This window comes from Xiphophorus maculatus, chromosome 8 (assembly GCF_002775205.1).
Source record: "Xiphophorus maculatus strain JP 163 A chromosome 8, X_maculatus-5.0-male, whole genome shotgun sequence".
NCBI classification, from domain to species: domain Eukaryota; kingdom Metazoa; phylum Chordata; class Actinopteri; order Cyprinodontiformes; family Poeciliidae; genus Xiphophorus; species Xiphophorus maculatus.
The window spans coordinates 4,838,606-4,855,591 of NC_036450.1; the positions used below are offsets into that span (position 1 = coordinate 4,838,606).

Genomic DNA, 16,986 nt, shown 5'->3' on the forward strand with positions numbered 1-16,986 from the left:
GGAAAATGTGTTTCTGCAGAGATGCTCTGCTGTGTTCTGCTGCTAACCGCAGAGTTTTAAACTCTTCCTGAAATTTAAACTCTGTGTTCCTCTGTTAAATCTCAAAGATTTTATCGAAGGTGCTTTTAATTTTCTGCTTTAGTGTTTTTCCATCATTTTGAATATTTTCTCAACCTCAAATATGCATATTTTAACAAAAATGTTTGCTTTTATACTTTTTATTCACTCTTTCTTTCTTAAAATTAAGATATTAATTAAAAGAAATGAAAAAATACATATAATATTCCTGCAGCTTTACAATTATCCACCATTTTGTGTTGGTATCTGAAATAATCTAAAATCATAAAAAAATAATTGGAAGTTTGTAATTGGGCAGAAGTTCAAATCATATGAATATTATTACAAAGCACTATAAATTAATTAATCTTCCAATTTTCTTTATAAATTTGCAATCAAGGAAACAACAGATCCCAGCATTTTTTTCATTCATAATTGTGAGGTTATTTGCAAAAATGTTAAAAAACTTTTGGTTTTAGTTATGCTAACTCCCACCTGCAGGTGGCAGTATTTCTGCTAAATGTCTGTTATAATCTGTGATAAATGTGGTAGTAAAAATATAACTATTTAGGTTCTTTAAAGATTAAAATGTTTGAGTCCAATCTCTTGTGTTGTTGGGACTTAATAAAGAAAAAATATCACAAATATTTCTAAAGTAGCACCAAAAATGAAGGATTTTCAATGCAAAATTTTTTTTACAATAATAATGATCACAAAATCCTGGAGGAACTGATAAATAAGAGAAATATTTTTTCTTAGATTGAAAAAAATAAATTAGAAAATAATTTTACCAATCAAATCTTCTGCTACGGAGAACATCAATGTATATGCTATAATACATAAACAAATTTATTTATGTTTTTCTCAGCTTTTTTGTACATTTCACTTGAAATTTGCTGATAAATTCAGATTTTACAGCCTGATGTGAAGATATTGGACGTGTTTAAATGCATTCCCATGCTCACACACACACACACACACACGCCCACACACACACACACACACACACACACACACGCACGCACACAGTTGTTATGCTTTTGCCAGAAAACAGACACACACTCCACACACACAAAGCGGCAGAAGCCAGCACTCCTGTGTCCTCCATTAGTCACAAACGGAGGATTAGCACGTCTGAATCCTCGGCTGTAGAAATGCGGCGGTGATGTTGTTGGTGCAGAAAATATGCGTTTGGTTTCTTTCAGATAAATAACAGGTGTGAGTAATGGAGCAACGTGTCAGTCAGACTCAAGGATTTAGGAAGACAGTAATACTGGTGGCATATGAGTCACTGCTGACATAAATAATCGTAGCCGCTAATCACTTCCACAACATCCGTCACAGTTACAAGCAGATGATCAATTAGGCAAATTAGGCGATTTAGTGACTTCCAGAGATGTCTGGGTTTACTACAGAAGGGTTGAGGAATAACGCTCACTTCCTGTGTTTACTAACTGGTTTTATGCTAACTTCCTGTTAGCTAACTATGCTGCAGGCTCAATATAATTTTTTGTAACAGCTAACCAGAAGTACTACTACTAACTTCCTGCTCCTACTAACAATGCCACAGTACTAATGCTAACGATGCAGTAGTCCGTAGTTTTTTTTATTTCAGTAGTTTTTTATGTCAGCTGCTGACAAACAGTTTTGTTTAGAAAATCTGTCAATAGTCATTTATTTTACCTGAATACAGATTATATTTTCTATTGGTCTCCAAACATTCTCCATTTAGACTCTGCAGCAGCTGTTTTAAAAGTTATTTTTGTGTTGATTGTTTTGGCCAGTCATTAGTTCCTTCATTAACAGAAGTAAACTGAGTTTCCGTTTCTGTCTCCTGGTTTCCATCCTCTGTGTCTTTTGCTGTTTCTGCAGTTCTGAAGCGAGGGAAAATCAAGAAGGGTAAAAACGATCTGATTGGTGCAGAGGAGGGAGACGATCCCTTTGCTGACATGTCCTCTGTTGGTAAGGCTCATCTGTTTTGAACAGGTCATCTGGAGGTCAAAGGACACCATCTGTTCACAGCCTTTTTACATAAAAGCAGGCAGTTTTCTACAAGATCCTGACCTTTTGACCTCCGTTTATCAAATTAGGCTAAAAATCTCACAGGAAAACCTGAACTTTAGGATTTATCCTGCTTGATCAGTTGAGTAGCAACGACACTGGATGTTCTCACTGCTTTGGTTTGCAGTTTTTGGACATTTAACAGCTAAAAAAATGACATTAGTCTTAAAGATTGTTTTATATTTAATTATTGGGTGAAGATACTGACTACCGTAACTCTCTCCATTCGTTCAGTGACCAAACTGGTTTCTACTGTTGCAAGATATTTCAAAACTTTACTCATTATTGGCCTTACTGATCAAAGTTCTTTATTAAGCCAATTTGTCTAGTCCCAGTTTGATTGCACACTGCAAAAACTCAAAATCTTACCAAGTATTTTTATCCTAGCACACTTGAAAACCTAAAGTAACCAGATGTAGGAGTTTGTTTAGAGTCAGTTATTCCTTAATAATGAAGAAATAGTTCTAGTTCCTCTGGTGGATTATTTTAGAATTGTTACCTAGCAACGCCAGCCAAGCCCGTCGCCTAGCAACCCAGTTCTAGTTCCACTGGTAGATTATTTCATTTATAACAAAACATTTTTCCCATGTTATAAGTGAAGTAATCTGCCAGTGGAACTAGCAATTTTTAAAATCAATATTAAGGAATTATTCTCTCAAAACAAGCTGCTATATCTTTCTTTAAAGCTACTTATCAGTTAGTTTTGTCTTTTTTCAACTGAAATTAGATATTTGCACTAGAAACTAGAGAGATATACTTGGTAAGATTTTGTGTTTTTGCAGTGTAGTAGTCGACTCCTGCAGTTTTATCTCCTAAAATAAACAATTGTTTCCTGTTTATGAGGAAACTGTCAGAGATGAGAACTTGGCTTGAATAAAATTCAGTTTGCAGAGTTGAAGTTGGAATAAAAATGTATTTTATTTGTCGTGCTTTTGGATTCAGTTCCCCCCGGCTCCCCGTTCGGTCGGGCCAGTGTGAAAAGTGGCGGGAAGATGGACAGCTCATCTTACTTCCGGCGCAAAGAGAAACGCTTCCGGTTCTTCATCCGGCGGATGGTGAAAGCTCAGAGTTTCTACTGGATCGTTCTGTGCCTGGTGGGCCTCAACACGCTGTGCGTGGCCATTGTCCACTACGACCAGCCGGACTGGCTGACCAGAGCGCTCTGTGAGTGATCACCACTCCACGCTGACGAAAGCCAGACGTTCACGATCGCGTTAATTAAAAGTTTCATTTACAACCAGACACAGCAGAGCTGGTGTTTCTGGGTTTGTTCCTGACGGAGATGACCTTGAAGATGTACGGCCTTGGAGTGAGAAATTACTTCCACTCGTCCTTCAACTGCTTTGATTTTGGGGTAAGTGGCTGGAATCAAAATGGCTTCCTTCAGTCTTTTGATGGTTTTAATGGCTTGTTCCAGTTAGGCTGGCCAGGCTGATCTGAAGCTTCATTTATGATCAGGATTGATGCTTCGATACGAAGCTGTGAAAAATAGCAGGAAGAATCCGATCAGCTGTTTAAATGCAAAACTGCAGATGTGAAACCAAAAAACCTACAAAACCTCTTGACGAGAACTCTGGGTCGTTTCAAATGCATCTGTTAACCTCAAGTGAACTACAGCGCAGTGCATTCTGGGTAAGTACAGCCAAAACAAGGATGCTAACTAGCGCTAGCACGAGAAACGTCTCCTGATCTTTTACCAGACAACATACAATCACTAAAATCTGACACTACTCCATTTATGTTTACATTTTGTGAAGCAGGACGTTGTCTTACTCAGAGGTTTTTGTGTTGTTTACTTCAGTGGTTGTTGGTGCAGCGCCCCCACAGGCCAGGAGCAGAACAGCTTTTTCACTTAGTTTGGTTGGTTTTAAACAGAACCGCAGCAGCTGAAAATGTAACAAATATTGCAAATTTGATCCCCAATTGAACAAAACAAAATGATGTTTAGGAATAAAACAATCAAAAACACCAGATTAAGCTTTAAGACGTTGCACTCAGAGTTTGCTGAACACAATTAACTCGTTTTCTTGCAGTTTGTTAATTGTCGTCATCAGATCTAAAAGCATCTGCTGCCGTCTCCTCCGTTGTGTTCAGGTGATCGTGGGAAGTATTTTTGAGGTCATCTGGGACATGATAAAACCAGGAGCATCGTTTGGCATCAGCGTGCTGAGGGCCCTGAGACTCCTCCGGATTTTCAAAGTCACCAAGTGAGTTTGTTTCAGGAAAGCTGCTGTCAGGACGACTTCTGTTCAGCAAACAAACATTTGGCTTCTTATGCACTTGGCAGCTGATGGCCTGTTAGGCCTTCAGAGCATTTTGGATTTGCTTCAAACTCTGAGTGTCCTACATTGCCTCTATTCAAAAAGAAAGAGAAATCTGTATTGATGGAACATTAAAAGTGACCTATTATGCTTCCTTGAAGCGGTTGGGTTGGTCTATTTACGTTTTTTACCCAAAATTAGGATAATGAGATTTTAGTCTGATCAGTTATGCCAGTTATGAGACGTTTTAGGGTCTCTGTCACTTTAAGTCAGCCTTTCTCAAACTGTGGTCCCTGCACCAGTAATGGGCGCCCCCTACTGGTCCGCCAGGTACTGCATGTAAACCACCATTTATCTGCCGTGACGTCAGCTCAATGTGCGATGCTACACAAAGGATTGTGTTAAAAATAATAATGGAACATCGGCTTAATGATGTATTATTTTCACCATATTTTTTTTACTTAAATTATTAAATAAAAAAACTTGTGATTCTCTACATTTGTTTTGCATAAATAACCCTTTTAACCAACCTTTTATTCAATGCTTTTCTTTCTGCTCTCAGATACTGGAACTCGTTGAGGAATCTCGTCGTTTCCCTTCTCAACTCCATGAAGTCCATCATCAGCCTGCTCTTCCTCCTCTTCCTCTTCATTGTGGTCTTCGCTTTGCTCGGCATGCAGCTCTTCGGTGGACAGTGAGTAATATTTCCAACATGCCGTCGTCTCCGTTGCTCCGTCGTACACACAAACCCCCAGCGACTCCTCCAAGATCCTCTCCTGTCCTTCTGCTTGTGATCCCTGGACCGCTGCTGCGGCGGCGGTGACAAACATGTCGGCGCAGCAGGTAGCTGGCTGAGAGGCAGCGCCAACTGGAGCCCTTTGAATATCACTCCCAGCAGGAGCGTCGTGTCGTCTAATGACAGGAACACCTCCTGATCCCAGAGCTGGCTGCACATAATCAAAGGCCTGGCATCTGGCCCATGTTCTGAATCAATTTACACACAAACCTTTTATATTGCAGCCCACATCACTGCTGGGACTTTGTGGTGGTGAAATGTTGTCATTCATAGAGCAGCTTCTCGGTGAGACTTTATGCACTTTTACAGCCGATTGAGGAACAATCGTCCTGACTTTTCCTGGAAACAGTTTGGTTTTTACTGGCGAACTGTGCTGTAAAATTTTGCTAAATGATAAAATGTTCCAGTAACTATGACGATAAACGACAATATTGTTGTTTTGAGTCTAGAGATGGATGGTAAATTAATAATATATATTGCAATAAACATGCAATCAATATCAATAGATAGATAATACATCTGAGAATATTCAGTAGTCAATAAATAAAACCACATGGCATTCTGGGAGATGTAGGCAAAGGAAAGGCTTTCTAGGTAAGCTAGGTTGGAAACTACTAACTCACTGACACTTTGGTTGCCTAGCAACAGCCTGCTGTGTAAGAAACAGTTTCAAATCCCCTCCCCCCCAACTTTGGTTACCTAGCAACAATCTGCTGAGTAACTGACGCAGTAGCAGTTTCAAGTTTCCCCACTCCACCTCAAAACTGCTTAAAAATAAAAAACAACATGAAGAGAAAACTGGATAAAACTAACTTCTGATTGAATGGGACAGGAAGTGCTTTTATTTTGATACTTCCAGTTAAAAGTGTGCTTGCAATGCAAGCTAGCTTCGACATCGAGAAAACCTCGGATGTAATTTATGCTTATTTTCTTCTGAAATGATCCATTTAAGGTTCGGTTGTAATAACATTCCAACCAAATGTTATTCATTATTATGAAGCTACAGTTAGCGTAGCCTTTAACATCCAACAACATCACTGACTAAAAATAATTTGCATTGTTTCACAATAAAATGTCTGTAGCAACTTCTTTTTACTCTTTATTAAATAAAGTAAAAACTGCTGCTAGGATCAGATGAGGAGTCCAAGTCAAGTCTCAAGTCTGTAGGAAAAAAATCTCCCCAGGTTTTTTATTTTCAAATTCAAAAATACTTTAATGATCTGAAAGGGAAATTAAATGCGTAGTTCCCTGAACTGAGAGTGATCTGCGCCATCTTAGCAGGGAAGCGTAGCGGGCCGATGACTTTGAGACCAACAAAAACAAAACGTGGACATTCCTGACCGATGGGCGAGAAAGCTACATGAACAAAATGGCTGCTGTTGGATCGACCCGTATGAGAACTCTTCATGTGAATAACAAGGTTCTGGTGACTGGCAGAGTGAGGTCATGTTCTAACAAACACATAGGCTACATGTCCGTCTTAGCCGGCACATAAAAGCTACATTAGCTAAGCTAACTTTCCTCGGTCGGCCGTAAGTAAACATCACTGATATTATTACAGAGCTGGGTAGAGTAATCAATAATTGTGATCTAGTAATAGTTGTAATGTTCTTACAGCTAGTTCTTTTTTATTGTTGTCATAGCAACTCCATAGCAACTGCCTACCAAGATGGCCGTCAGTTACAAAGTTCCGGGAAGTGTGATGTCACATGGGAACTATGTATTCAAATTCAATAATACTTTATTGATCCCAAAGGGAAACTAAATAATAATAATAATAATATTTTTGCCTCTGAAGTCTGAAGCTCCAGCTGCCATCTTGTTGTTGGTCGTATTTTCTCCCAGTGACTGTCGGCCCCGCGCGTCGTTGCGCTTTAGGACAGCAGGCCGTTGCCATGGTTCCCGGCTTAATTGTGCGACATCATTAGCGTTACTTGGCTGTCAGCTGATGGACATGTGTGAGATGAGTCTGACACCAACAAGATGTGTGTAGTTAGCCGAGCGTATCGGACTGAACACGTTTCCCCTAATCAATTATTTCCTCGTCTTTCTCTAGACTGAACTCCTGCTCAGCGTGTAAAGGAGCATCTTGTACTGTTTTTTTAATGTTCCTGAGCAAAGATCATGAGTCATCTTCTGAGTAACCTAAAAATAGTCTGTTCTCTGTCAGCTGTGGTGTAACAAAGGAAAACGCAACCTTTTTCTTCTGAGCAGAAACCTGAACGCTCTCGCTGGGCTAAATGGTGAGAATTGAAAATGAGCAGCAGAGAGAAGTTTCCCTGCTGAGACTCTGTGGACCTGAGCTGCGTTTGGAGAGAAAGAAAATGTCTGAAGGAGCGATTTGTTCTTATGATTCCAGCTTCAGAGCTTCTTTGTCGATTAGCTCTGACTTTGTGGTTCTCAGCAGACTCGATGTTCTTATGTTTACAGCCAGAGATAATTCACAGATTCTGCTGCGCTCAAACTGTTTACTCTGAGTTTCAGTTGGATTTCTTTCAGTTTGACATTTCGGCGTTTGGTATCTAAAAGATTTGGCATTTAGTTAAAAGGATAAAAAAGAAAAGAGGTTGATCAGTCCTTCCAAACCATTGGAAAAAATACCAAATGTTTTGTTTTCATGCTAATCACATGACTGCAACCCTTAGATTTAGGATCATAATAGAAAATAAAGTAGATTTAAGTGACGATGTTGTTGCCGGTTGGACCGGTCTGAATGTCCAGTAAGCTGGAGCTTTTCAGAGTTCAGAGTTGACTGGGCAGCAGATGAAACATCCACTGGTTACAAACCAGTAACAGGATTTCTGAACGTTCAACATGTCAAACCTGGAAGCAGAAAACAGGAAATGTCTCGGATGGTCGGATGGACGGATGGTTGGATGGTTGGATGGATGCATGGATGGATGGATTTTTCCTTCTCATTTTGTCGCCTGGGTTTCATTGATTCATAATAAATAAATGTAAGTGTCTACAAATCAAATATCTATAAATCAAATATCTACAAATCAAATATCTATAAATCAAATATCTACAAATCAAATATCTATGAATCAAATATCTATAAATCAAATATCTGTATGATGTTAATCTTCCTCAGCATTCAGAGGAAACTATAGAACCGTTTTTCCTCCCAGCTGCTCTACAGGATCATTGCTGGTCCAAATCATACCGACCAACAGACTCTCACTCCTGTAGAACCAGAACCGTTGGGGCTCAGCATTAAGCCGCCTCCTCTGGTTGGTTCACGATAAAAAATGAAAACCTGCTGCTGTTGTGTTCAGGATTAGATGAAACTGCTGGGAACAAACTGAGCGTCATGTGACTCCGGTTCCCAGGGTGGAGGTAATGGAGTCTCCGTGGTCGCGCTCCCAATCCCCATTATCAGGATAAACAGAGCAACACGCTCGCCGCTCAGCGCTGCTAATCCCTGAAGAGAAGAAGAAGAAGAACGGGAGGAATGGAAGGAAAAGTGGGAACAAATGGAAAAGATGATGGAGGGATGGAACCGGGAAGGAGAATGTTTAATCCATCGCTGTGAAAATCCCACCAGGATTTAAACACTTTATTTTATCTTAAATGAGTTTAGTCCTCTGCTGCACTTAAAAAAATAACTATATGTGGAATAATGTTTAAAAGCTGTTGGAAGTAATTTCAGGAAACTGCAAAGTTGCACTGTAAAAACTGAACTGCAATGTTTGGGTTTATTTAACCTGGCTTAACAGGAAGAAATTGGTTTTATTTCTCAGTGCTTCATCTTGTTATTCATACGCTTATAAATGTCAAACTAAATATTTAATTCACAAACTAAATATATACACCGTGTTCCAAATTATTATGCAAGTGATATTTTCTCAGATATTTATTTTTTTCAAACTACAAACACAAAGCATGACTCCACCACCTCCTTGCTGACGTCTCAGCCGTGTTGGGACATGGTGGCTGTTCACCACCAATCCACTACTGCGTCCATCTGGACCATCCAGGGTTGCACAGCAGTCATCAGTGAACATTTAGGTCCCTCTTGAAAATGAGATCTAGATCTTAACGGGGTTTACCTGATTAAATAAAGGAACATATGTCTGTTTGAAAATGAATCTTCATGTACGGCTGGGCCCACTGCTTCCGGTTCTGCTTGTGAGCTCTGGTTAGGGGCCCAATAGTAGGTTGATGCACCTCAAGCCTCTGGAGGATCCTCCACCTTGAGGCTCCAGAGGCTCCAGCAGCTTCAAATAACTGTTTGCTGCTTTGTAAGGACATTTTAACATCTGCTGTCTTAATCCGATGAATTTATCTAACAGAAAACTTCCTCTTTATGCCTTTATCTGTACAAACGCAAACAAAATTTTTAGTTCTAAACTAAATGTTTAAGTCTGAGTTAAATATTTTGTTTTCAAACTCTAAATTGAATATTTAGTTTAACTTAATATTTAGTTTCAAAATAAATATTCATTTTCCAAGCAAAATATTTTGCTCGGACAGAAATCTTTAGCTTGCTAACTAAATATTTCGTATATATTTTCTAAACATAACAGAAGAGATTTTTCTACTTTTCCAAATAAATTTGCTTCGCCAAACATCATTTATTATTACATCATTACTTTTGCTAACTTTGACAATTTCAGCTAACTAAAAGTCAAAACATAATAACTTAGAAAATTAAAATGATACAAAACACAAATAAAACAAAGAGTTTTCATACAGAAACATTAGTGTTTCCTAATATGGACAGTATGGCTCTCCACCCAGGAGGCCATTGCTTCAGTTTAGAAAAGTCACCAGTTGCACTATAGACAACAAAAACAATAAGTGGAAGGAGAAAAATATGTGCAAAGCAACAAGCACAATAATTATAATTTTATTGGCTTTTTCATATTATTCTTTTAAAACTGATTAGTTTTGAAACATTTTTAAGTTTTATTTCTGTTAGGATCTGAAGAAGTTTTATATATATTAATATTTTTATGAGACATTTTTTAAATGAAACACAAATACAGCTGGTGAGAGTCCTTAAGTTTGAATCTGCCAACTGATCTTCATACTACTGGTTTTAAATCCCACAGAAAATTATATTTTTAAGTTTTTTAGTTTTTTTTTAGTTTTGTGATTTTCTTTTTAATGAAGCGTTTTTGATTCTCCAGGTTTAACTTTGAAGATGAGACACCAACAACAAACTTTGATACCTTCCCAGCAGCCATCCTCACTGTGTTCCAGGTAAAATAACCACAGGAAAATGGAAAAATGGCCAAACAAAGCTCTTTATCTGAATTCAAATTAGCTTAAAATAATCTCTTTTGTCCCCAGATGAGCTCTGTGATAATCCTTCAATTAGTCTGTGCTCATCCCCCTTTGCTCTGTGAAGTGATTTAATCCACAGTCCGTTTACGAAGCAGCCTGCGTTTTCCTCAGATCCTGACCGGCGAGGACTGGAACGCCGTCATGTACCATGGCATCGAGTCTCAGGGCGGCGTTCGGCGTGGGATGTACTCCTCCATCTACTTCATCGTCCTCACGCTCTTTGGAAACTGTATCCTCTTCGGTGCAACAGCAGAACTTAAATATGAGGCAAAAATAGCTATATTTTATATATATATATGCAGTGGCCCTTAAACACCTTAGAAAACCTGAACTAGCAAACTAAATTGAGGCTATCCTTGAACTGTGATCCAGGGCCACCCAGAATCATTCATAGGGCCACAAATGGCCCCCGGCCCGCACTTTGGACACCCCTGTTTTAAACCGTTTACTGTTTTACAGCAATGCATTCTGGGTACAGAATAAACATCATTATCTGCCATGATGACGAAGAGAAATGTTGTCATTTTGAATGTAGTTCAGAAGTGCACACACCTCCAAGTTGCGCATAGAAGGTTAGACTGAACAAAGCAGTTCAAATTCAAAAAGTGAACAAAAAAAGCAAGGCTTTCGATTTGTGTTAGAGAGATGAAGAAGGATTGCTATATGCCGAATGAGGAAAATTAAAAAAATATTTCTAATTCAGTTGTACTACAGTCATAAAAACTGCAGAATTTTGCACAGATTTTAGATTTTGTGTGCATAATTCATTCCTTTCCCTCCTTATCTGGTTTTTCTCACAGTGAGTGCTGGAGTCCTGATGCTGTTTGCAAGGCTGAAACTGACGGTTGAGGTGTAGAAACACACACAGATTGTTTTATTTCTCATATTGTGAATAAATGTCGTACTACAGATTCTACATCACTGGCAGAAGCATCGTGTTAAAAGCCATCAGGACATTTTTGTTGCATTTGTATCAAATTATCACTGATTACACACCAACTTTCTGAATTTGTAACTCAGTTGCAACTCCTATTGTCCCTCAAATCTAATAAATGCAAATTAAAGTTGTCCAATATCAGATTTAGTGGAAATAAAGATAATAAAAGGTGTATATTTTTTAAATATATTTTGCCACTATGTGTATTTTTTTCCTGAAAGTTGTGATTCAGACACTTTGCTAAACGTCTTCTTGGCCATCGCTGTTGATAACCTCGCCAACGCCCAAGAGCTGACAAAGGTGGGCTCAGAAATCACCAAGACCAATGGAAAGTAGTTTATATTCTCCTGTGTCCTCAAGATATTCGGCTGAGAGACATAAAACCTGAGCTTTGGGTTGGCAGGATGAAGAGGAGCAGGAGGAAGCAGCCAATAAGAAGCTTGCTCTGCAGAAAGCTCTGGAAGTAAAAGAAGTCAGCCCGATGTCAGCCGCCAACATTTCCATCGCTGCGTAAGTTTCTGCCTCCTTCTCGCTCTGTTTGCTCCCACAAAGGAGGGAAATATGTTTGTTTTTCTATATTTCTCTCTCTGGATGTTCTCCCCTCTCCGTCTCAGAAACGTGTTTTTGTTTGTTTGCATTTCTCCTCATCTTATCCCCGTTATGACCGTGCTCTAGCTGTTGTCTTCTCCAACTTTATCTGCAATTAAGGAAGCACTGAGTTTCAACTAACAGCTTTCACCTAATTGTTTGTTTTACTGCTGAGTTTAATTAACATTTTACTAAAAAAACAATGAAAGAAGATTTTATTCACTCCTGTTTGTTGCTCCCTGTTCTACAGATATTATACAGATAAATATTTAAGATGTCAAATCTGCACAAAAATATCAGGATAAAATTAGCTTTGCAAATGAGTAATATTGCAAATGTTATTTGCAATATTATAATATTATAACATACTGTAAATGTATATTACAGTATATTAGTATAATATACTGTAATATATTAATGTAATGGTGAGTTTTGTGAGACAAAATCACACCGAACTTTTAATATTTCCATGAAAATGACAAAATAAAAACTGTTCAGATTTATGTAGCTTCTGAAGAAACAACGAAAAATTTTCCACAAAGTTTTATCGGTGGATTTTGTTGATGTGTTTAATTGTACAACAGCATATTAAAAAATGGGAGTACATTTCTGCCAAAAAAATATTCTAGAAGAAAATCTAAAATTATCTGAGTTTGAAATAACTCAGAAATGTTCTTCAAAATTTCAAAAAGAATAGTTTCAAAAGTTAAATTTTTTTACTTTTTAAAGTTTTTCCAATTTTTCAAAGTTTTCTTTCCAAATAAAATCTGACGCTAATCTCCAAATCTCAGTTTTTTTTTTCTTCTGGCAGTTCTTCAACTTTTGAAACTCAGAAATGTTCATCTTTTTTCGATAAATTTTTTTAGATTAATCTCAAATTTTAATTTTTTTCTAGTAAATTTTTAACATTTGAAACTTAAATTTCTTAGTTCTTTTTCTCGAAAACCTTTGTGCTCATTCTCAAAATTTCTGAGTTTTTTTTTTCCAGTTTTTTCTGAAAATAGTCTCAAATTTTCTGAGTTCTATAGCAAATGTAAAATTTTTATGACTGAAATGTTCTTGTTTTTCTAGAGAATTTCTTAAATTAATCTAAAAGTTTTTAAGTTTTTTAGGCTGAAATTTACTCCTAATTTTTTCCATCCATAGTGATCCTGATGCGCTGCAGTAACTAACTGAACTGGCAAACCAATTTCAGGATATTCTTGATTAAGGGCCCCAAATGGCCCCCAGACAGAGACTGTAAAGACTAATTGCCTACTAGGAGAATTTGTACACCTAATAGTGAAGCTACTGTAAAAACATGTCAGCTAATCTGTTCACATAAAAACAAGCAGAAAGGTTAAAGGTCAGGATGAGCTCCATAATATTGGATTTGCTAATTTTCAGTTTGAATCTTTGCCCAGCTTTAATATTATTGTTACAGGTTTCACAGCCGTCTACTCATGTGACTAATTGATTAATTGATTTGCTCCTTAATTGCCATTTTCCCCACTGAGAATGACGTCATTTAGACCCGGCAGCTGATCAGTGCCGAACGTCTCCAGGTGTTTTGCTTCCCAGTCGTTCTCCTTTGTTGTTGTGTGATGTTGTGCGTTTGGTTTCTGCATGTCAGAAAGATTTCCTCTGGTTGTTGACTGTTATGCTAAAAGGCTTGTGGTTTTGTTTTGTTTTGACTGGACAGGTTTTGTTTTTGTTTGATTCCTGTTGAGAAAAACTCAGGGTTTCATTCCCAAATCCTTCTCCAGCTCACAGTGCAGTAAAGTATTAAGTCAGGACTTTTTGGAAATGTTGATACCATAATTTGGTGCAAATATTCTGAATTTGGCATCGGGGATGCTAATCCTGGATGTTGCTGCAAGCTAACAGTCCATGAGTGCTAATAATAACTTCCTGTAACATTTATCTTTGCTACATAGCTAATCCTAGTCTTTCTGTACTCAATCAATAACATCATGTAGCAGTTAGCGTTGCTACAGTGTTTATCCTAGCTTCTTGGTGCAGCTAGCTCAACTGGAGTGCTAACAATAATGTCATGTAGCAGTTGGCTTTGCTGCAGCTACAATTAGCTTCTAACAGTAACGTCTTGTAGCAGTTAGCGTTGCTACAGTGCTTAACCTAGCTTCTTGCTGCAGCTAGCTGTACTAGAATGCTAACGATAATTTAATGTAGCAGTTGACTTTGCTACATGGCTAATTCAAGTCTTTTTCTGCAGCTAGTTGTACTCAGGTCCTGTCAGTAACATTTTGTAGCAGTTAGCTTTACTATGGTGCTAATCCTATTTCCAAAAGCTCAAAAGTTTTGTGTTTTCAAACTTTTTTTTTCTTTTAGAAAACTTCTGAGATTACTCTCAAATTAAATTCCAGATTTTTTTATTTATTTTTTTGTTCCATCTACAATGGCCCTAATTCGTTGTCATACCAGAAGCTCCAGATGAAAGTTTAGTTTTAGTAGCAAAGCAAAAAGATTCAAAGCTGTTTGTTCTTTAATTATGAGAATAAAACTTGCCTGTTTTCAAATCTTCGCGCTCTGGAATGAAACTCCTGGATGGTTTTTGGTTTTTGTCGAATCGCTCCGGGCTCAGGTTGCTGTTGTGTTTTCAGAGCAGCTTCATAGAAACAGTGTGAATCACAGAGTGTAGGGACAGGTGGACGGCACCGACAGGTAAACACACCGTCCACCTGCTCCCTCCACATTTCTCGTCTCATTCTTTTCCTTTTGTTTTTGTTCTGCATGTACAGTTTTGTAAAGCAAAATCGAGATGCACTCTCTCGCAGGTCGTCCGTCACCAGCATTCAGTCACCGTGAGTTATCGCTCTCTCAATTTTCTGCTCCTTCCTTTCTTTCCTTCCTTTTGTCCTTTATTCTCTCTCCATCGCTTAATTCCTCCCATTTTACCATTGACACTTTATCCTGCTCTTAAAACGAATCTTTCCCACTCTCCTACTTGTTTTCTCCTGTTTTAGACTTAAGCTTTCAAAGGCTAACTTTTAATCTTGCTAGAAGGAACAAAATGTTGTGTTTAGTTCATTACATAAAGCGGTAGAGTTGGAGTGTAAAGTGACAGTAACTAGTGTTTCTACAGCTCATCATTGTTGGTGTCTCCAGTAATTCCTCTGCTCTGTACGCTCTGATCCCAGTAATTTGTTTATAAAAGCTTAATTTCCCAGTGTTGCTGTCAGCAGAAGTAGTTTGACATTTCCAGTGTGTTTGCCATGGCCGACCCCCGGACATGACGGTGGGATAAAGTAACCAAGAAGCCGCTCTAACGTCGGTAATCTGCTCTTTGTTGGTCACAGAGGAGCGTCGGAAAACCATTATTTGCTCAACTACTTCATTTCAAAAAGTTAAAATTGCACATGACATAGCTCATAAAAACCTAAAATCCAGTTTCTGAGAAAATTAGAAAGGATTTTTATTAAAGAAATGGTTTGTTACGACCTTCACATTCACTGCAAAAGAACCAAAAAAACCCAGAAACTTAATTTTGGGGTTTTTATTAACTATAAGCCACAATTATCAGAATTATTTGAACTAATTCTCCCTCTGTAAAAAAATTAATTACTGTTGAATTCCTGAAAGAAGCTATTTATTAATCTTCTAAATTATTTCTGTACAATATGGCTGACAAACATATCACTATAAGTGTCGATATTGATAATTATCTATTAGTTTTTTGTTTAAAATATTTTAAATTCTACCAAACTGCTGTTGTCGTGACCTTTCCTGTTTTATCCAGTTTTCTTTTCATGACATTATTTTTTATTTTTAAGCTGTTAAGCGACGCAGTGGGGAAACATGAAACTGTTGCTGCGTCAGTTACTCAGAAGGCCGTTGCTAAGTAACCAAAGTTTGGGGAGGGGGGGGGGGGGGGGGGGGGCTTGAAACTGCTTCTCACCCCGCAGGTCGTTGCTAGGCAATCAAAGAGCGAGCGAGTGAGTTGATTCCAGCAACTTTGTTTAGCAAAAGTCTTTCCTCTGCATACATCTCCCAAAATGCTATATTATATAGATTGAATATTGAATATTAGACATATTGTATATTGTTATTGATTTATCATCCAGCCTTATTCTAATTACTTAAATAAATCTGTAAAAAAAAAGGCTTAAATTTGTTTATAAGATAAAAATATTTATACACGTTCTCCTATTGTTTTATGTCTTATTTCTAACAAATGACCAGTCCAGTCCTGTCAGTTAATCTCTCATTATCCAGTGCAGCCGGACCAAAACTCCCTGTCTGTGTGTGTTTGACCTGTCTGTCTGGTTCCTGTGTTTTCTCTGTCTGTGTGTCTTTTAGGAGTTATACAGTCTACTGCTCCCCCACTCGACATATCTTGAAATACAGGTGACCACATAGAAAACGGTTCCATGAATGGACATGTACAGTCAGTCTGGACTGCTAAGATAGCTCAATGTCTTAATCATTTTAATTTTCTTCCTTCTTGTTTTTTGGGGGGGAAAATGCATGTATGCAAATTGTTTTTTGTTTTTTTTTCATCAAATATCATGTAACAGAACATTTACATGAAATAACTCTTCAATGAATGTTGTTCAAATTTAAGTACAACCTTGTTTCTTCCATTACATATAGGGGCGAAAGCAGCAGACATGGAATCGAATGCATGTCATTAATTTATCCTCAGCAGATACAATCACCTCCATAAGCAGGAGTTTTATCAGGCTACATTGTAATCCCTGTTTCACATCTTACTGAAAATGGATCCTAGAGGTTCCTTTCAAAACAAAGCGGGAACCAACATGGATCCCTGGGGTACACCACAGCAAACAGGAAAATCCTTCACAAATATGGTCTAAACCAGGACAGAACTGGCAGTGAAAAGACCATAAAAAATCCTGAGTCTTATTCAAAATGTGAACAAAATGTGAATAAGATTCTTCACAAAGTCTTCACAAACGCCACAGACAATGTCAAATGGACACATTTAAATATGTTGAAGCACGGTAAGGCTGAAAAACGTATCACGATACATATGT

General features: G+C 37.9%; 1 protein-coding gene across 2 annotated transcripts in view; it reads left to right on the forward strand.

Moving 5' to 3' along the window:
- LOC102220117 (voltage-dependent N-type calcium channel subunit alpha-1B-like) overlaps positions 1 to 16,986 on the forward strand; it is a 127,966-nt gene that overhangs the window by 65,195 nt on the left and 45,785 nt on the right. Inside the window, exons 12-21 of one of the 2 annotated variants that reach the window (XM_023338355.1) lie at positions 1,930 to 2,019; positions 3,061 to 3,282; positions 3,360 to 3,472; positions 4,213 to 4,325; positions 4,942 to 5,073; positions 10,311 to 10,383; positions 10,579 to 10,696; positions 11,637 to 11,704; positions 11,808 to 11,914; positions 16,289 to 16,336. In XM_023338355.1, the coding sequence (XP_023194123.1) occupies positions 1,930 to 2,019; positions 3,061 to 3,282; positions 3,360 to 3,472; positions 4,213 to 4,325; positions 4,942 to 5,073; positions 10,311 to 10,383; positions 10,579 to 10,696; positions 11,637 to 11,704; positions 11,808 to 11,914; positions 16,289 to 16,336 (1,084 nt within the window). Of the gene's footprint in view, positions 1 to 1,929; positions 2,020 to 3,060; positions 3,283 to 3,359; positions 3,473 to 4,212; positions 4,326 to 4,941; positions 5,074 to 10,310; positions 10,384 to 10,578; positions 10,697 to 11,636; positions 11,705 to 11,807; positions 11,915 to 14,730; positions 14,794 to 16,288; positions 16,337 to 16,986 lie in introns of both variants that reach the window. The other variant, XM_023338356.1, reaches the window with a different exon arrangement.